We start from the raw sequence: 22,060 nt of genomic DNA on the forward strand, positions 1-22,060 counted from the left end.
ACTAACAGGTCCACTGCTGCAAAGACTGTTTATCATCATTTAATTATTCTTTTAAAAGCATGTTCATTCTTTTAATTAATCCCACTGCTGTGGGGTTATAAGGTCATTGAAATGTCCATAAGATGTCATGTGCAGTGGCCTAGGCGGGGGTAACTGTCCAGGAAAGGGGGCACCTCTATTATTGCCCACATGCATGGGGACCCCAAAGAAAGCATCGAGTTTTCTAGACTATGTATCATAACTCTTTGATTCGCCTTTCCCATTGGGAAAGTTAGTGATAATTCAGTGGCTGTGTCCACAGCTATAAAGGCATATATTGCACTCTCACATAAGGGGAGGGGTCCAATATAATCTGCCTGTCACCAAAGACCAGAACTCGTCTGTGGCGAATGTGGCAGAGCTGATAGGGAGCATCTATGGGTGTCATAACAAACAGGTGGGGCTGGCATCCACAACATCTTCTAGCTGTTGTCTCATGATGGGCAGCTGGAATTGCTATGCCAGTCTCCACAGAGTCTGATATTCTTGGTGTCCTGTTTTTCTATGTAATTATTCAGCAGCTTCATGTGATTTTGGCTTTAGTCTACAAATATTTGTTAAAGTGTTTGCTTCAAGGTTACCGGGTGTTATGGGCAGAGAGGTGTACACAGTAACCTTTCACTTGTGGCAGGCTGTCCAGATGTCTTCCCATATTTTTTTCTCCATAAGGGGGAGTATACAACAGTCCATTGTCCTTGCTTCCATGTGGCCATCCATACAATCAAGCTTTAGTATACCACCTAATTATATATACAAATAGTTAATGCATCTCCTGGTTCATGAACAATGACTAATTCATACAGCCCTTAATTCAGCCCACTGGCTACTTTGCATGGTTCGTTTCTACTAGATTATGTCTGTACTAGGCTACCTAGGCTACTGCCATCAGGTGGTGGGCTGCCCATGTGCTAATCCATCAGTATATCAGGCAAATTCAAGTAAACTGCCACATTCTTCACTGGTGAGCTCAGAGACAGCTACCTCAGGAGGATCAGCAGGGAGGGACGAATGTTGTTCTTTCTCATAGGAAACTGGTCCCAGAATAACATGCATTTATGCACTTAAGGGGCTGTTACTGAAAACACTGTGTCGCAGTAGATAGGCTTTGAACTTGGTTAAAGTGCTAAGCTGAGCACTCCCTGGAGTTTAGTAGTGGCATCACTTACCCACCCCTGAATGGGGAGGGTAGTCTATAATGTTATAGGGCACTTTTGGGTTACTCCTTTAACTTGTAATAAGGCCTTATAGGCAGCACGCAGCTGTGTTTTTCTTAAGGAGCTACATCACAGTTTGGATCCATTCTAAAGTTGAGACTGAAAGCCAATGGGAACTTGCTTTGCTTCTTGCCTTTGCCACCGCCCCATCCAAAGCCAATATTGGTACTAGCCACATCTAATTCATAAGGCACATCTGGGTCCACTCCCCTTAGAGTTTGAGCCTGTGTGATAGCTCATTTAGGATTTTCAAGGCAGCCTTCTGAGGAATATCCCATTCCTATGTTTTTCCTTTCCTACTTAGAGTATACAAAGATTTCAGGATTTGTACTAGATGGCGTATAAATGGTCTCCAGTAACTCAATAAACAAAGGAAAGCCATTACTTCTATAGGAATATGTGAGATAGGGTAATTTTGCACTTTATTATCAACAGCTGAGGGAAGTAGTGTTAGTCTTATCCTACCAGACAATACCTAAAAATTTGACAGAGCATCCAGGCATTTGTAATTTGTTCCAATTTGCTGAGCATCCTTGGCTTCCAATGTGAGCCACTGTAGTTTTAGCAGTAGTTTTCAATTCTGCAAGAGAGTTAATGGTTAGCATAACATCATCAATATGATAAAAAGAGTGACTCTACTAGATGTTTTCACATTTCTTGAATCTTGGGCTACAAACCATGGCAAAGAGTGGGACTATGAAGATATCCTTGTGATAGCACAGTAGATTTCTACTGTTGTCCTTCCCACATGATGGCGAATGCATGCTGGTTGGAAGAAATTAAAGAAATACTGAAAAAGGCATTAGCAAGGTCTAACACAAAATGAAATTGACCTCATTGAGTGTATATCTTTAACAGGGTAGCTATATTTGATACAGTTGCAAACAAAGGAGGAATTACTTTGTTGAGTTCTCTGTAATCAAATAGTCATTCACCAGGTACCATCAGGTTTCTTCGCTAGCCAGATTGGGCTATCCAGATTGGGCTATTAAATGCACTGTGAGTGGGGATTAAAATGTCCACTCTTTTAAATTTTTTGATGGTGGCACTAATTTCTTGATGGTCCCCTGGTAACTTATATTGACACACTCGCACATGCATCTGGGGGGAGGGTACCTTTACCGGTGACCACTCAGCATGTCCTCTTTGGGCAGTTTTGACCACTTGGCCCAGAGACAGAATTCACTTACAGTAGTTCTCAAAGTGATACTTTGCAAAATATCAATTCTCAATATATATTCAGTAACAGTATATACTATGCACACTGTATACCTTTGCACACTGTATACCTTTGGGGTGGCAGTTGGTCAATTTGCATTAGTAGATGTTTCTGTGTTGCTTTAATACTTTGGCCTCTGTACCTGCCAATGGTTAATGCAGGCTCTTCAGCTCGTGGATATTTCCCAAATATTAGAGTCATTCCACCCAGTCTCCACGAGTGCCAAAACCTTATGCTCATTAGTCAGGGACCCAAAAATAGTTAACTTAATACTCAGTCTCCGATCCTCAGGGTCCCTTTATATAGTTCTTATTTGGGGATTTTGACCTGACCCTATGTGAGGGGGAAAAGGGCTTTCCAAGCCTCCTTAATAGGAGGCACAGAGGACTCTGTATATTGTAAGGGCTAGATTTTTTGGCCTGAATTCATCTCCCCATCCAGTGGTCTGGTTTCAAGTTTAGTGTACCTCTGTTCTTTGGGTAACTTACTTCACAATCTCATTAATACAGTGTTCTCATGTCCTCTTGGGTACTGGAGTAGTAGACAGCAACAGAAACCAAAGTCTGGAAATGAGACATTTCAAAGGAGGACTGCTAAGCTTTTAGAAATGATGCAATATAGTGAAGGAGAGTTGGGTTGATCAGAACTATGGTGCCACTGATTTAAAAAAAAAAAAGGTGGGGGGCGGTTTTGTGAAGCTACGTAGCTTATTGGGAAAGTCCAGACTTGAGTTTGATGTGGGATTTCCAAGCAGAAGGTCTCAGAAGGCAGTTGGAAAAGTGAAGTTGGAGTTCAAGTAAGAAGGTAACAAAATATTGACTTTGGAGGTATCTCTGTTTGCTGGACAGCTCTCTCCTCTGCCCTCCCTGACCTTTCCATATCATTTTCCACCATTCTTCAGGTTCCAGGAGGAACGTTTTATGACTTAGTACATTGAACTGAATTTCCTTGCATTCTGGTTTCCAATGGGGCCTAGCCAATGGGAAGTACTTTGAAGAGCCGGAAGGAAAATCTGTGAGATATTTGCCCCCCAGCAACTTCTTTTTGGGTGGAGGAGCTCTGGCTGCTTCCCACACATGAAAAATGCTTAAGGCCTATAATAAGTTTGCATCAGACTGGCATGTCTTCAAATCTCTCTCCCCTCTGAAGGATCCGGATGATTGGGCAGTGCTGGTTTGAAACAGAAACTTTATTACTAGTGATATAGAAACTTTATTGCCAAAGAGTCTGAATAAGATAAGTGAGCAGAGAAGAAGGAGCAAACAGAAAACCACCATGTAAGGAGTCCAAGGAGAACCCGGTCCAAAGGATGTTCTAATGTGTCCCTATGTTGGGTAAAGGCCTGATAATTTGTTACCTTCAAGTTGGTACAAGTCAGCTAGTGTTTCCCTTATATTGTTGCTCACTGTACACATAACTGTTTTCTTTTACAGAAAATTCCACTCCCTCTCCCTTCTCCTGAGGTGGGTGGGGAAGGAAGCCACCCAATAAAAAAATAAACTACATGAATTACGCTCAAGGCCTGGGATTGGTCACTTCCCGACACAAAAATTTAAATCGAGCTCTAAATCAATGAGGCATTTGGTGGCTACCACTTAAGGCTAATAATAAAAGATACCTATTCTCTTCAGGAACTTCTTTCATATGTACAAAGTTTGTAAAGGAACCACTTGCAGCTGCGTAACTGGCAGAGAATTCCTCATTTTCTCATGGTTCAGTTTGTTGATCCATAAAATTAATATAATAATAGCATCTACCTGATAAGGATATTGTTAAGATTTAACGAAATAATATATGCAAACTTTTTAGCTCAGAGTCTGGCATAAAGAGTTATTTCCTACACAGGAAAATAAACCTACCACGTGCCAGGCAGGAGGGCGTTTTCCCACCGTTTGCCCTTATAACCTTCCGCGGCCCCGGCAGGTGGTTCAATATTATAAGGGAATGCTGAACCGTGGGATGGGAAGCCAGGGGTGCAGAAGCTCTGTGGGGATGAACTGAACTCCCTGAGGGCGGAGTGCGAGGTGCCTGAGGGACCTGAGTGGTGGGCGGGGGCGCAGGGCACGTGCCCAGGAACCCGCGCTGCCCCGCACGCGCCCCGCCTTGGCCGCCAGCGCTTTCCCGTCCCGCCGGCAGCATGAGGCCCAAGCAAGTCAACGCGCTGCTTGCGGTCACTGCCTTCCTGCTCTTCAGCTTCTCCTGCTTCTGCATCTCCAGGATGTCCCAGACCAGTAAGCGGCAGCTGGTTTCGCCCACCTTCGGGCCGGGTCGGAGGGCAGTGGGGCGCCACGGGGACCTGGCGGCGGTCGCCGTCCCTCGTCCTAGGACCGCGGGGCCGAGGCTGTGCAGACGTAGCCCTGGTCCCGCCCGCGGGCGGTTGAGCCATAACCGCCCCTAGGACACTGCGGGGAGGCCCGGGTTCCCGCCCCGGCGCGCGCCCGCTAACGGATTTGGCCCGAGGTGCCTCCCGCATCTTGCCTTGCATCACAGGTCCTTCTTGTGCCCCTTTCCTCTCTAAAGGCTCAAGGGCACAATCTGTGTCCCGCTTTCTCTGGGTTCTTCCGCCTCATCTTTTCAGGAACGTCTGAATGTCTGACTCTAAGGACTCCTCAAACAGCCAACATCCTTCCTCTCCCGTGGTCCTGGCTGCGTATTCAGGGCACACTTCAGCATCCCTAAAGTGGTTTTGCGAAGCCAGAAGGGCGGTGGGAGGATGGAGAGAGAGGGAGACGTCATTGACAATTTAGAGCCCTGGTTTGGCACCTGAATTTTCTCACAATGGGCCATGCCACTTGAATTGCCATTTTGAAACACACCAAGGCCTTGCTTTATTTTTGACCACAGAGTTGCCACCTTAGCAAATGAAAAGACAAGTTGCCCAGTTAAATTTGAATTTTGGACAAATAGTATTATTTTTTTTTGGTATAAAAATATGGGGCATATTTATACTAAAAAATAATTAATTACTTATTTGAAATTTAAATTTAACTCGGCAACCTGTATTTTACCTGGCAACTTTAATTGTCCATAGTATGAAATTTTAGCGTTCATATAGTTGAATTTGTGAATTTAAGATTAAGGTATTCTGTAAATACATTAACACAGCCTTCCAAGAGTGTTTTTAGGTTAAGTTGAATTTTTTTTTGTTAAACATATTTATGTTTAAGGATGCATACAAACTAATCTTTATAGTTGTGTTGAGGTTCATTTTTTTTTTCCTTTTCACATGGGCAGACACCGGGAATCGAACCCTGTCTCCGGCATGGCAGACGAGAACTCTGCCACTGTGCCACCATCACCAGCCCGGAAGTGGCTTCATTTTAATACTAAGTTTTTCAGGTGCACAAAATATCCACATTCTACCCGATTTGTTTCAAAGATTAGAAAAGTATATTAATTCATGTGATTTATAAGATTTCTACTAATCTTTGATCATGTTATATACTTTCCCTTTTATTCATTTTCTAGAGGGACCATTATTCGAATATGTATTTATTTATTTTAGAATAAACTATAAGCAATATTACAACAAAAAGGGTTTCTCATAATTAAAAAGCAAAATGTAAACTTTTTAAATAGTGATTTTCGAGGGTAACTTAGAAGGGTGACCTCAAGTTTTAATACAGTTAATAAGTTATAATGAAACTGTAGACTTTGAGATAAATACAGTCGTTTGGGTCTGTTTTCTAATCATGACCAGAAGAACGTTTTGTTCCTCACAGCATTTATATTCTCATCATCCTTATGTTCTTAGTGTTCTTGAAAATGAAGCCATCTTAAAATGGCAAATAAGACAAATTTGTCATTTCCATGTGCCTATTTATGCATGTCTGTGGAACCTAGCTCTAAAATAATTAGGAAATCAGTCCTGCAGCTGAAATTCTTATCATTGAAACTTTCAGAATGTTTATTATGATAGCCACAACTCAATGCTTTATTCTTTCCCCTTATTAAAAATAATGTATTTGTTTATTTTTATGAGTAAATAACCATTTTACTTCTATAAGCTCATAATACTGACAATTCATTCAGTAAGTTGTTCAGCAAATACATATACTCCAAGAGGACACCACTTTTTTTTCTATAGTAGCCTATTTGGGTTACTGCTGTATCATCAGCACCCAGAACAAGACCTGGCACATAATAGGCATGCTGAATATTTGTTGAATGAGTGGTTGAATGAATGAGTGAATTTAACAAGTACCTATTTATGTTGTCCACATTAGATCAACAAAGTAAAAAAAAAAAAAAAAAAACCTTTCCAGGACCTTACATTCTGGTTAGGGAAGACAAACAATAAACAAATGATATAATTAATGTATGATGTCAGGGAGGAAAGGCTATTTTAGATAGGGTTATTGGAGAAGGATTCTCTCCAAAGGATGTATTTGGGAAGATTCTTGAAGAAAGTGAGGAATGATTACATGGGAATATCTAGGGGAAGGGCTTTCCAGGCAAAGGGAAAAACAAGTGCAATGACACTGAGGTGGAATGAACTTGGTATGTTTGAGAAACACCAGGAAGCTGATGTGAACAGGAGCGGGGAGGCCAAGAGGATCAATTTTATTTTGAGCAAGCTAGGAAGACATTGAAGAGTTCTGTGCAGAGGACTGCATGATCTCACATATACGTATTTAAATGATTATTGGTTATGGGGGGGTGAAAGAGAGAGAAGAATCATGGAATGCTCCAAGAGTTTTTGTTTTAAATCAACATTTCTCAACTGCTGCACTATTGACATTTTGGCCCAGATAACTCTTTGTGTGTGTCGGTCATCTTCTACATCATAGGATGTTTAGCATCCTTTAGATCTCTTCCATTGGATGCATTAGCACACTCACCTAACTTTGACAATCAAAAATGTTTCCAGATTGCCAAATGTCCCCTGGAGTCAAAAGTCCAGACAATTATTGAAATGCAGGCTGGTGGAGGAGCAGATGTGGGGAGGTAAAATCAGTATTTCAGTTAAGTATGAGGTTCCTATTAGACATCTCAGTGAAAGTGTTAACTGGGCAGTTGTATACATGAGCCTAGGTCAGGGTTGGAGATAAAGCCATAGTCTGGATGAGATCATTTAGGAAGTGGCTACAGATAGAGAAGTTTGAAGGATTGAGCCTTGGGGAATGCTGATATCTCAAAGTGAAGGAAAAACTAGGAAACTGAGAGAAAGCTAAATCAAGAGAGTGTTTTAAAGAGTGTGAGTATAACAGTGCCGCATAATGCTGATAGGTAGAGGAAAGTTCTCCAGTGCAGTAATAAAAAGCCATTCCACCCGACAATCCTTGCAGTCACCATTCCACCTTAAAATTGAATCTCAGCAGTCACTTCATCTTCATCACAGTCAACCACCGGTGATAAATTTAGATAACTTGTTTTTGCCATCGCATACCATGGACTACCAGTATTCCATTTTCCCCTGGCAGTGAGGTAGGGCAGTGCTGCTTCAAGCCCATGTGGGGCAGATAACCAATCCTAGATTCCTTTCATTAAGAGTGTGTTTCCTGAGGACTGCTGCCACTCCAGGGGCCCCTACTCATCTGTCGTCTCCCTGCCTTGAAGGAACAAGCACTTTCCTCTCACAACCACTGACAATACTGGATCACCAGCTGGGCTGATGCTGCTACTGGAACATCTGACACTCGTGCAGGAACTGGCAGTTAGGCAGGGCTCCACCCAAGGCGGGTTCTGCTTTTTATCCACCCTCTAATCTTACACAACTGCTCCCCATTTATGTTGGTTTGAAAAGATGTACGTTCCCTAGAAAAGCCATGTTTTAATCAAAATCCCATTTTGTAACAGCAGAATAATCCCTATTCAATACTGTGTTTGACTCTGTAATTAGATCATCTCCCTGGAGATGTGATTTAATCAAGAGTGATCGTTAAACTGGATTAGGTGACGACATGTCTCCACCCATTTCGGTGGGTCTTGATTAGTTTCTGGAGTCCTATAAAAGAGGAAACATTTTGGAGTATGGGAGATTCAGAGAGAGCAGAGCAGAATGACATAGCCACGAGAAGCAGAATCCACCAGCCAGTGACCTTTGGAGATGAAGAAGGAAAATGCCTCTGGGGAGCTTCATGAAACAGGAAGCCAGGAGAAGAAGCTAGCAGATGATGCCACATTCACCATGTGCCCTTCCAGATGAGAGAGGAACCCTGACTGTGTTCACCATGTGCCTTTCCAGATGAGAGAGAAACTCTGTGTTCCCTATGTGCCTTCTCACTTGAGAGAGAAACCCTGAACTTCATCGGCCTTCTTGAACCAAGGTATCTTTCCCTGGATGTCTTTGATTGGATATTTCTACAGACTTGTAATTGGGACATTTTTGTGGCCTTAGAACTGTAAACTAGCAACTTGTTAAATTCCCCTTTTTAAAAGTCATTCCGTTTCTGGTATATTGCATTCCAGCAGCTAGCAAATTAGAACACCATTGGTAAAATATAATGGGAACACTGGTGGCAAAGGAGTATGGGAAATGGAATAGATTTTTAAAAGAGAATAAAGAAGGGTATATGAAGACTGAGTGGCAACCGATACAGTTGTTAGAAAGTTCAGGAACAAGCACAATTAGAAAGCATATTATATAGGGATACATAAAAATGTGATAAAAGTTATGTATTTAAGAAAGCAAGATAAGTAATAAACAGATACTTTAGGATATTAGTTATATCAGTGATGATGGGGTAGGAAAGGAATAATGTACCAGTGGAAATAAAGGCATTAGGTAATGTTCTAGTTATTTGCTTGGGTAATGGGTTACTTGTAAAAAAGTCGTTTTACATTGTGCTGTACTGCTCCCCTATATATTACATACTGTCTTTTATATGTATGAAATTTGAAAAATTTAAAAAATTTGGACAGTGGGGATAAAGAATAGGAAAATGGAAATGACAGGAGGCATACAGTACTGAATTCAGTTGAAGCGATCCAAATGCGTTTCTATAAAACTTATAGCACTCGATTTTGTATATATATATTTTTTATTTATTAAAGAATTTTAAATTCTTTGGATATAAACATGAATACTTTTTATTTTTCCAATAATTGCCATATGTAGTCAATGAACTTCCTTTTCTGCTTAGCTGTAGAAGTTGATAGTTAAGTTGCAGACTTATTCTATATCTTTTTGGTCATTTTTGGTTATTCTAACAATCTCATTCTGGTTTTTAAAGACCCTGTACTATTCTTTAAAATTTTTCGATCTCATAAGCAAAGCTTTCTTTTCCTTTTCCTACTGGGTAGGCTGGACTTGTGGTTCTAGGGAAATGGAATGGTAGAAGGGAAAAATGGTCTGCTCTCAGACATTTCCTCCTTGCTTGTGGTAAAAGTTAACGGTTTAAAACCTCAACGGATTGCAGTGATCATTAGCTTAACTTTTGATTTAGTAATCAGGAATTGGAACCGCTCAGCTGGGCAGTTTTTCTGTGATTCTCAAGAGCGTCAGCTGGGGCAGCAGGAGCTGCAGAACCTATTTCTAAGAAATATTTTTCAATGACCTGTTTGGCATCGCTGTTTCTGCTCTCTCCATGTGTTGTCTCATTCTCCAAGGACTCTCTACATGCTTGGGCTTCTCACAGCAGGGTGGTCTTAGCAGTCGTACTTTTTACAAAACAACTACCTTCCCACAGGTAGGAAGTGGAAATTATCAGGCCAGCTAAGGGCTGCACACAACTGATACTGCTATATTTAACTATGTTAAAGAACATCCCTTCCACCAGTTATATCCTAGAGAAACTCTTGAAGATGTTTACTAGGAGACATGTACCAAAATATTCTTGGTAACAATTCTTGTAATAATTTGTTCATCAACAATAGAAGAGATAAAGCATATTATATAGGGATACATAAAAATGTGATAAAAATTATGTATTTAAGAAAGCAAGATAAATAATAAACAGATACTTTAGGATATTAGTTATATCAGTGATGATGGGGTAGGAAAGGAATAATGTACCAGTGGAAATAAAGGCATTAGGTAATGTTGGTAATTAGGTAATATATGTTGGTATATTAGGTAATATATGTTGGTATATTCAATATAGTGTTACATTTTACAGCAATAAAAATGAAAGAAACTATAACCTGACTTCATCAATATGGATGAATCTCAAGAACATAAATTGAGTTCAGCAATGTGGCAGGATACAAGAACAACATGCAAAATCACTAGTGTTTCTATACACTAGTAATGAGCAATCTGAGGAGGAAATCAAGAAAAGAATTCCATTTACAATGGCAACTAAAAGAATCAAAACTCTAGGAATAAATTTAACCAAGGATGTAAAAGTCCTGTATATAGAAAATTACAAAATATTGCCAAAAGAAGACCTAAATAAGTGGAAGGACATTACGTGTTCATGGATTGGAAGACTATATGCCATTAAGATGTCAATTCTATCCAAATTGATCTACAGATTCAATGCAATCCCAATCAAAATTCCAAACAGCCTACTTTGTAGAAATAGAAAAGCCAATTATCAAATTTATTTGGAAGGCAAAGGAACCGGATTAGCCAAAAACATCTTGAGAAGGAAGATGGAAGTTGGAAGCTGTACTTTCTGACTTTAAAGCAGTGGTCAAAACATCATGGTACTGGCATAAAGACATGTATTGATCAATGAAATTGAATTGAGAGTTCAGGAATAGACCCTCACATCTTTGGTCAATTGATTTTTGACAAGACTGCCAAATTCGCTCAACACATAGATGGGTAATACAGTTAAAGTATTCTGCCAATACTTTAGCTTCATGCCTTTTTCCTTTCTTTGTACCCGCCTGAGTAAGTTACTTGCTTTCCCCTGAGTATCCCTCACCATTTCATACTCTGTGCATTCATTTTGCTGTTTCCTCAGTCTGGAATGCCCTTCCATGCCCTTTGCTGTGTGGCAAAATTCTGTATGTTCTTCAAGTTCTCTAATAACTCCTCTTCTCTCAAATCTTTCCCACCTCCCTCCTCTGCTCCTCAGTCCTCTTAAGAATGAATTAGAGTCAGAATGTGCATTTTATCAAGATTCCCAGGTTTAAGTTTGGGGAGCTCTTCCCTAGATGATTTGGAGACCACAGCTGTATAGGATCTTGAAAAATATCTCCTTGCCTTTGTGAAGCTTGGTAGTGTGCCTTCCTGCATTTTCATGAATTCTGGTCATATTGCCATCTTTTTCCTACATGTATTCCCGTAATAGTTCCTCCACTCCCTATGATATGCAACCCCCAAGCTGTTTAAGACATTTCAACGTAACTGCTAAAATTTAGCATCTCAATTGAGATGCACCATAAGTGTAAAATACACACAGGATTACAAATATTTAATAGAAAAAAAGAGGATATAGAATACCCCATTGATTATTTTTATGTTGATTACGTTTTGCAATGATAATATTTTGGATTTATTGAATTAAATAAAATGTATTATTTAAAATTACTTTCACTTGTTTCTTTTTAGTTTTTAAAAACGTGGCTACTAGAAAAATAGAAAATTACAAACGTGGCTTGCATTTTATTTCTACTGAGAGCCTCTCCTTGGGACTCTTGGCTGTGAGTAGCAAGAGTCACTGGTACTTAGGATCTCACCTGGAGACTTTTTTATGGGTGAATATCACACTGGCCCATTGCACACATGGACTGGTATTTGTTTTCTACAATTTCACCACAGAGATGTTGCATTGACTCAAAGCATCTACTTATCCTTTATTTCAAATCTTTGTAAAATGGTTTTATATCATTTCATGCTCACAAAATACCTGAATGACTATGCAAATAATATAAATTTTAAAATAAAATATTGGTAAACTGAATTATCAGGCAAGAGTGTACAAGAAGCAGATCCAAGATTAGACATTAAGTCCTACAGCATTTCTGTATGATTGTTTCTGTAAATACCACTTCCTCTAGAGAGAACTTTTTCTACCAAATTGATTCCTTGGGGGCTTAGCTACATTGTGTAAACCCAGATACATTGCATCACCCATGATATATGAACTCTAAGCATATGATCCATTTTGCAAAGAGAGTTAAAGTGAGCTGTGTTTCCATAAGATATATCACCTTGGGAACCCTAATAACTTGGAGATATACTGGTGAAATAATGTCCACCTCTAAAATTTATAAGCATCTTCAAATAGTACTTACTGTGTGAGTGTGCAAGGTTTATCTTGGATAGTTGCAGTTCTCTGGATCAAAATATGATTCAGTTTAAGAATCACTAAAATCATTCTCTATGCTGAAAGTTCCATTAATTCATTAAACTTATTCACTGCTCATTTATTCAGTATATATTTGTATAGAAGTTGCAGGGCAGTCACTCTTTTAGACATTGGGAATTTAATAGTAAAGAAAATAAAATTCTTGCAGTCCTGAAGCTTAAATTCTAGAGTGCTCTGGAGAAAGACATAAAAACGGTAAACATACAATATCAAGCTAGGTAATAATAAGAGATCTGATTAAAAAAAAAAAAGGATGAGGGGAGAGGAAAGGGTATGTTATTTTACATAGGATGGCAGACAGGCTTCTCTGAGCAGGTGACATTTTAGGAGAAAGTTGAATGAAATTAGGAAGCTGCTAGCCACATTAGTACCTGAGGGGAGAGGATTGTGTGCTGAGAAAATCACCGGACTTTACGCCCTTAAGTGGGAGAGTGCTCAGTTTGTGTGAGGGACATCCAGGAGGCCAGTATGGACGGAGCTAGGCTCCTCTAGAATAGGTAGAAAACATAGGAAACAGGGTCAGAGAGGTAGCCATGGACCAGATCTGTAGAGCCTTGTAGGTCACAGGGAGGACTTTGGGGTTTTTCTCTAACTGTGATAGTAAATCTTTGGAGGGTTCGGGGCAGAGAAGTGGCATTATCTGATTCTTGCCACAGGCTATACGCCTATGTGCTCTTGCTCACAAAAGAGCAGATGAATGAAAAATATTGTTTCAATCCAAATATGTCACAATTACTTTGGTAGCTTTATATCTTACCTTAATTTTTAAATGTGTGTATCTGGGGTGGGCCCAGTGGCTCAGTGGCAGAGTTCTTGCCTGCCATGCCGGAGACCCAGGTTCGATTCCTGGTGCCTGCCTGTACAAAAAAAAAAAAAAGTGTTTATCTGGAATGTATTGTTTTGCAAACTGTGAATTTATCTTTTGTTCCATCCAAATGCTTAGCCAGTTTCTGTGCTTTTCCTAATTGAACTACCATTTTTTCATATTCTTCCATCTCTACTGCTTTTTAAAATGTATTTTGATATTTGACTATTTGACACACAGAGTTGTTTGGTTTTCATCATAGATTATGCCTTCTTCAGTAGTAAATGAGCTACTTTATTTGGCTTATTATTATTATTATTATTATTATTATTATTATTTGCCTGCATTGTTGTATCTGACATTTATATAGTAAAGTGGGATAGTAGAACCATGTAAAACAAACATCAAAACATTAATAGTGGCTAAGAGATTTCAAATAGAGTTGAGAGGTCATTCTGGAGGTTACTCTTATGCAAACTTAGGCCAGCTATTTCAAACTACGCCCACAATATGCCATGCTCCAACCAACAGTGTTCCTGAAAACCCTACAGAGTGCCCTGGGCTCTATCTAAATCTCTATAAAGGTTTTTCTCAGTCTGGAAAGATGGTAGAATAGAACAGGTCAAGTTCACCCCTGCTGCAAGGAACAGCTAGAGAAGGGCCAAGAAGGCAACTGAGATGGCGATTCCAGGGTGTAAGTCCTGGGAGGGTCTTCTACACCACAAAGGAAGGCCCTGGTTGCAAAGTCTGAAGAATTGAGACAGAGAAAACAGAGACCATCAGCTGGTGCAAACAGCCTAACATGCCCTTTTCCAAATGGAAGCCTGGAGCCCTCAGGAGTGCGAGGACTGGGATTTGGGGACTAAGAAGTAAGCCAAGCCACGTGCCATGAACACACTGCTCTCTCCAGCACAGCCCCAGGACCCATGACTCACGCCACGACCCATGACTCACCCCACACCACATGTACCTACCTCCCGTCATCCACCCCCCGCCGACCACGTTCCAAATGCCCCCGCCCTACCACACTTCCCCTCCGCATGTACCTGCCCCCACCCCAAGCATACCCATACCTGCCCCAGTCCAACCCACCTCTCCTGTGCAAGCGCAGTCTCTCCCGCCTCTCCCTGGGACCCCCTCCCTGCCCCCTGCAGGTGGTCACCAACACATAAAGGCTGTGGGTGCTTACCTCCATACCAAGGCTGCACCCACCCCCAGCCCATACAGTCGTGCAACCCCACATCACCCCCCTGAGCTCTGTGCACATGTACCTCAGTTTTACAGCCCCCACCCCAGATCTGCGCACGGGTATATCCCCAGTCACACCCCCTAGCACTAGGCAACCGCTGACCTGCATAGCTGAGTTACACCCACCCCCCCAGTCCACGCAGATGCAATCTGACCCATGGCCCCTGAGCTCTGTGAACAAACACACAAGGGCCCCATCCCTAGAGCAGTGCACACAAGGGTTCTGTCCCCCAGACCTGAGCACCCATACAACCACATCCTCCCACTCTGGGTGCCCACGCATTCATGCACTGACTTCTTCACCTCAACACATCACCGCACCGTTGCGCCCCACTCCATGCCCCACATCCTGCCCCTCCTCCATCCCTCAAATACAAAGCTTTTGACTACTGAAGGAAATCAACTTCCAAAGCAAACCAAGATATTTACATGTTGGAAAGACAACAGAAAAATCACTAAGCATATCATGATGCAGACAGATAGAGCCTAGCCTAATGACCAAATTAAAACACCAGAGGAGACATAGACTTCAGAATAACTAATCAAAGATGTCCATATAACTCTACTAAATAAAATAAATGGGATGGCTAATGACATAAAGGAGATCAAAAAGACATTAGAATAGCATAAAGAGGAATTTGAAAGAATAAATAGAAAAATAACAAATATCACAGAGATCAAAGATGGTGTAGACAGGTAAAAAAACAAACGCGAAACACACAACAGCAGATTTGAAGAGGCAGAAGAAAGAATAAGTGAACTAGAGGACAGGACAACTGATTTCGAACACTCAAAACAGCAAATAGCAGCAAAGATGGAAAAATTTGAATTAAATCTCAGAGAAATGATAAACAAAACAAAGCACACAAATATAAAAATCATTGGTGTCACTGAAGGAGAGGAGAAGAATAATGAGCTAGGAAGATTAGTTGAGGATATAATGGGGGGAAACTTTCCAACCCTTATAAAGGACATAAATATAAAAATCAAAGAAACCAACGAACTTCAAACAGAATAAATCCAAATAGGCTTTCCCCAAGACACATACTAATCAGTCTGTCAAATGTTGAAAAGAAGCAAAAAATCCTGAAAGCAGCAAGAACAAAACGATCTACTACATCCAAGGGTAACCACATAAGACTGAGTTCAGACTACCCAGCTGGTACTATGGAGGCAAAAAAGGCAGTGGTGTGATATATTTAAGATGCTGAAAGAGAAAGACTTCCAGCCAAGAATTCTGTACCCCGCCAATTTGTCCTTCAAAACTGAGGGAGAGATTAAAATTTTCATAGACAAACAAATCCTGAAAGAATCTGTCAACAAAAGCCTGGCCCTACAAGAAATACTAAAGCGAGTTCTGCCAGTTGAAAAATAAAGACAGGAGAGGGAGGTCTGGAGGAGGGCACAGAATTGAAGAGTATCAGTAAAGGTTACTTAAAGGATAGAAAGAGAAAGAGGGAAAATAATATATAGATCTGACAAATAAAAGTTGTTCTTAGTAAGTTTATTATTATTTTTCTTTAGAAACTTGAGGCCTCCAGATTGATCCCAGGCCAGATAAGTCCTGAAACCGAGAGGTACCAGTCTCTCCAAGAATAACAGCCAGGTTCATTCCTCTACCCTTCAGATCAACAGCACTCTCCTGCACAAAGAAGTTAGAATAGTCAGTACCCAGATATCCCTGAAGACTGAGAGAAAAATCAAATGAGAGGGAGAAGTGTAATTGAGAAATTAAGATTTAGCAAATACTGACCCATTATATAGATATTACAGAAGCATATATATATATATATATATATATATATATATATATATATATGAATACTACACTGTCTTAGTTAACCCACCTCTATTGTAAGTCTTAAAATGAGGTAGCTTGATTGCAATACTAGTGGTCAATAAGAGGGAGGGGTAAGGGGTACAGGATGTATGGGCTTTTTTTCTTTTTTCTTTTTATTTCTTTTTCTGGAGTAATGCAAATGTAGAAAACAGTCATGGTGATGAATACACAACTATGTGATGATGTTGTGATCAATTATTGTATACTTTAGATGGATTGTATGGTATGTGAAGAATCTCAAAAATACATTTAAAACATTAATAGTGGTTATCTATAAGCACTGGGATTACAAGTGATTTTTTTTTCTTTGCTGTGCCTTTTTTATTTTCTAAATTAATATATATTGCTCTATAATCAAATGTTTAAAGATTTTAAGAAAGTGAGATAGGCCAGAGAATGCTCCGTGCCTTATTTTCTCTGGGCCACATCGTAGTTCCTCTGTATCATTATACTGAAAGTTCAGATTAATTGACAGGTACCCCAAACGACAATGGCTTCAATGAAATACTGGCTGGTGTGGTGATTCTCCTCCCTAACCTCATTGGAGGTTTGGGTTCCTTCTGTCTTCTTGCTCTGCATCTCTAGGGCACTGTCTTCATTTGCGTGATGTGGGATGGGCCACCAGTGTCTACATTCCACGAGAAGGAAGGGCAAAAAGAGGAAGAGAAACACACACTCCTTTCCTGGATCCTTTAAGAACTGGCTCTACAAGGCGCACACAACAACTTCTATTCACATTGCATTGGGTGAAACTTAATGACGTGATCCAATCAAAGCAAGAGACTCTGAGAAATATCATCTTTAACCATTTGCCCACTGAAAATTCTACTCTGGGTGGTGCGATGGTGGCTCAGTAGCAGAATTCTCGCCTGCTATGCCAGAGACGTGGGTTCACTTCCTGGTACCTGCCCCCTATTAAAAAAGAAAATTCTACTGCTATTAAAAGGGAGAACAGGTATTATGGGATAACTGCAATGGTTGCTAGAGCCTTTTAGGTGTAGAGGTTTCAGTCAGGTAAGAATATTTCCTAAGTTCTGTCTTACTGTGGAAACTGCATGGAGAAGGAATGATGGAAAAAGAGAGAAGTGTAAAGACAGAAGTGAGTCACATAAAAATGATTAAAGAGAACAGTTGTCCCTCTAGCTCTCTAGTGTTATTTTTTTTTCTAATTTTTTAAACTAGAGATTGTAGGTTTACAGAAAAATCATGCAGAAAGTACAGAGTTCTCATATACCCCAATCACAGTTTTCCCTATTATAAACATTTTGCATTATTGTGGTAATTTTGTTATAATTGATGAAACAAATATTAATATAATTATACTATTAACTGTAGTCCAGAGTATGCTTTGGGATTCATTCCAAATTTCTATGGATTTTTATATTTTTATTCTGGTAAAATATATGCAACCTAAAATTTCCCATTTTTTAAACTATATTCAAATATACAATTCAGTGTTAATTCACAATGTTGTGCTGTCATCACCACCATCCATTACCAAAACTTTTCCATGACCCCGGGCTCTGTACCAATTAAGCATTAACTCCCTGTGCCAATTTGAAAGGATTATGTACCCTAGAAAAGCCATGTTTTAATTGTGATCCTACTCAGCACTGTAGGTTGGGAGCTTTATTAGTTATCTCCATAGAAACGTGACTCACCCAATTGTGGATATCAACCTTAATTAGATGGAGATGTGCCAATTCCAGGTGGGTGTTGATGAGTTTACTGGAATCCTTTAAAATAGGAAGCATTTTGAGGAGAGATACAGAATCTACCGGCCAGCAACCTTTGCAAATGAAGGAGAACGCCCCCAGAGAGCTTCATGAAACAAGAAGCCTGGAGAGAAAGTTGGCAGATATCACCATGTTCTCCATGTGACTTTCCAGTTGAGAGAGAAACCCTGAAATTCATCGGCCTTTCTCGAGTGAAGGTAACCTCTTGTTGGTGCCTTGATGTGAACATTTTTATAGACTGGCTTTAAATGAGACATTTTCTCAGCCTTAAAACTGTAAACTAGAATTTAATAAAAATAAAATAAATAAAAAATTTAATACGTTTCCTAAATTCTGCTTTTTAGAAGTCATTTCGTTTCTGATATATTGCATTCCGACAGCTAGCAAACTAGAACCACTCCCCTCACTATCCCCACCCTGACCCGTGGAAACTTGGATTCTAGTTTCTGACTCTATGAATTTGCATATTTTAGTTATTTCATATAAGTGAGATCATATCATATTTGTCCTTGTTGTGTCTGGCTTATTCAATCAATGTAATGTCCCCAAGGTCCGTCTACATTGTAGCATGTATCAGAACTTCATTTTTTTTACAGCTGAATAATATTCCATTATATGCATATACCATATTTTGTTTATCCATCTATTAATGAACATTTGGGTGGTTTCTGTCTTTTAGCAATCGTCAATAAGGCTACTATGAACACTGTAAATAAATATCTGTTCAATTCTCTGCTTTCAATTATTTTGGGTATAAGCCTAGAATTGGGATTGCTGAGTTATATGCTAATTCTTCTATACTTAACATTCTGAGAAACTGCCAAACTCTTTTCTATAGTGGCTGTACCATTTTGCATTCCACCAACTATGAGAGAGTGTTCCTGTTTTTCTGCATCTTCACCAATACTTGTTATTTTCGATTCTGTTTGTTTTTTAAATAGTAGTCATTTTAGTGAGTGTGAAATGGTCATTCTAGTGAATATGAAATGGTATCTCATTGTGGTTTTAATTTACGTTTCCCTAATGGCTAGTAACATTGAACTTTTCTTCAGGTGCTTTTGGCCATTTGTATATTTCTTTGGAGAAAGGTCTAAATTTTGGCCCATTTTTATATTGAATTGTTTATCTTTTTGTTGTTGAAATGTGTAGGATTGTTTTATATATTTTGGATTTTAAAACTTTAGTAAATTATCTTTTACTTTATCATAAAGTCCTCTGATGCATAAAAGTTTTTATTTTGATGAAAACGCATTTTTCTGCTTTTTTATTTTGCAATTGGTGCTTTTGGTGTAAAGTCTAAGAAACCGTTGCCTAACAGAAAGTCCTGAAGATGCTTCCTTATAGTTTCTTTTAGGAGTTTTAGTCCTGGTTCTTATACATAGGTCTTTGATCTGTTTTGGATTAATGTTCTTTTAGTTCTGGTTCTTATACTTAGATCTTTAATCGATTTTGAATGATGTTCGTGTAAGGTGTGCATCATAGCAGTTCCTAGGGCATCGTCTCCTCTCTTTCACATCCAAGATCCCAGATCCAATCTGTCAGCAAATCCTATTTTCTCTAGCTTCAAAAATATCCAGAATTAAATTAAATTACTTCTCATCACTTTACAACCTAAGACACAAACTTCTCTCTCCTGGTCTCTCTTTGTCTTTCTTCTACAGTCTATTCTACAGTCTGTTCTTCATAGCATCCAAATGATCTTGTTGAAATCTAAGTCAGATCATGTCACTCTGTGCTCATAATTATCCTTTGGCTCCCCATTTTGCCAAGGTAGGGCTAAATTTCCTACAAAAACTTTCTAACTTTGTCTCCTATTCCTCTTCCCCTCATTCTGGCTTCCATGCAGTTTTTGGAAATAATGAGCACGCTCCTGCCCCAGGGCCTTTGCGCTTGATGCTCTCTTTATCTGAAACATTCTTTCCCCAGTTAATTGCAATAGTCCCTTTTTCACTCTGTTCTTGTCTTTGTTCAAATGGTATCTTCTCAGAAAAGCCTTCTCTTTTAAAAATTAAGACCTCTCCTTTCCACCATTAACACTCCGTGTCATTTTGCTTTTGCATATTTTTCTTGCAATTTGCTATTTTATTTTTGTTGTCTGTCTCCATCCTGTAGAGTGTAACTTCGAAGAGGGAAGAGAATTTTGTCTGTTTTGTTTACTGTTGGATCTTCATCACCTGTAATGGTACTACACTTAATAAGCATTTGCTGAGTGAATGAATGGTGCATTTCCATGGCCATGTGTGACAGTTCTGGCTAGTGAAATGTAGGTGGAAGTGTCTGAGAAGACCATCCTTTCCCACTTGGGCTTTATTGCATTTGTATATGAAGAATGAACACTCTGGATTCACTGTGCTTCAAGGAAATATCTTTACGCTCAACTTTCTATCAAGGTCAAATGGTTGCTGATCTCTCACCCAACTTTCTATCAAGGTCAAATGGTTGCTGATCTCTCTGCTGTAGTCAGGTCCTTCCCTCTGTAGAGAATATGCAAAATTCCTGCTACTGCACTGTGAGGACAATAGTGACCACCGCAGATCGCCAGCAGTCCCTGGAAGTGCTGGTGTGCATCACTGCGGTTACTAGGTGCTTTGGTGGCTGTTTTGGCTGAGTCACTTGGCTCTGGGGCCCAAATTAGGAGGCCTTCAGGGAGCTGCTGAGAAAAAATTAAAACCCAGAGGAGTGAAGTCTCCATCTTTTTTCTAACGGGATGGATTTTCTAAATGAATGATTTGTTCATGAAGCTTCAAGTGTGGCTTGGATCTAGCAGTGCCTTTTCACTGCTGTCATTGTCTCTTCCATGTAGGTGGATTGAGAAAGGAAAACAATTCTCCTGTGCCACCTCCTCTTTCACTGGTGAGGACTACAGAGAGCGAGCACTGGGGATGTTTGTTGGACCATCGTAGGTCAGGGCTCTTGTGCATGGACATGGTTCTGCAACCGGTGCTGAAAAACAGCCTGAACTCTCCATCTCTGTGGCAATTAGCTTGTCAGTTGAGTCTTTCCCTAAACCTCCACTGCCCTGTTTCAGCAAGCCAAACTATCCATAATACCCACATTTACTTCTCCGTGTGTGGACCTTATTAGTGGAAGTGCCTGTGGGCAGCGTGAAACGTCCATTGTGACATTGTGTTGCATTTGGTGATTAAGTGGGTGACTGGGACAGTGAAGGGCCCTCGAACCCAGGGAAGGAAGAAAAAATAACTCATTAAACTATAAGAAGTGTCAGATTTAATTTTCTGCTGCTGTGTGTTGATCTGGATGGTCTGATGAAGCTTGGTAGAGAAAAGTCAGGATATTACAGTTAATTGGCTAATTCCTATATTCAGTAATTTAGCTCAGGTAAGACACAAGCTTTGTTTTGTGCTGGACTGTCTGAAAGTCAAAAGGGATCCCCAGGATGGATATATAATTCTGCCAAGACGAGTCATTTCTTCCTATGGCCAGCAATTTAACCTCTAAGAACCTGGCATTAAGGCACCATGTTGGATTTCAAAGGCTGAATTGTCTGCCCTAGGCTAAGGTTTGTATGATTCAAGGTAAGGATGAAGGAAAACTGCAAAAGAGGAGACAGGGATTAGTATTTTTATCACTACTTTGTTTCCCTCCATTTTATAATTGAATCCCAAGGCTTTTGCTCAAAAAGCCCTAATCCCAGACCTAATCTAATCATGAATTTCAGATTTATAAAGCCAAATGTCTTTATGTTGTGCAAAATAAACCAGAAACATGTCATAAGTACTTGGAATCTCAGGTA

The 22,060-nt window shown here is 39.9% G+C and overlaps 1 protein-coding gene and 1 long non-coding RNA gene across 2 annotated transcripts in view; one reads left to right on the top strand and one right to left on the bottom strand.

Moving 5' to 3' along the window:
* Positions 1-1,649: 1,649 nt before the first annotated feature.
* LOC143666295 (uncharacterized) lies at positions 1,650-4,828 on the bottom strand. The gene is made up of 3 exons (XR_013167510.1): positions 4,332-4,828; positions 2,961-3,035; positions 1,650-1,833 (listed from the first exon to the last, which is right to left on the bottom strand). It is a non-coding gene; the product is annotated as an uncharacterized LOC143666295 (long non-coding RNA).
* Positions 4,566-22,060, top strand: part of MGAT4D (MGAT4 family member D) — a 95,725-nt gene continuing 78,230 nt past the window's right edge. Inside the window, exon 1 of the mRNA XM_077139975.1 lies at positions 4,566-4,703. Coding sequence (XP_076996090.1) covers positions 4,610-4,703 — 94 coding nt within the window. The 5' untranslated portion in view covers positions 4,566-4,609. The remainder of the gene's footprint in view (positions 4,704-22,060) is intronic.

The sequence above is a fragment of the Tamandua tetradactyla genome, chromosome 22 (genome assembly GCF_023851605.1).
Source record: "Tamandua tetradactyla isolate mTamTet1 chromosome 22, mTamTet1.pri, whole genome shotgun sequence".
NCBI lineage: Eukaryota > Metazoa > Chordata > Mammalia > Pilosa > Myrmecophagidae > Tamandua > Tamandua tetradactyla.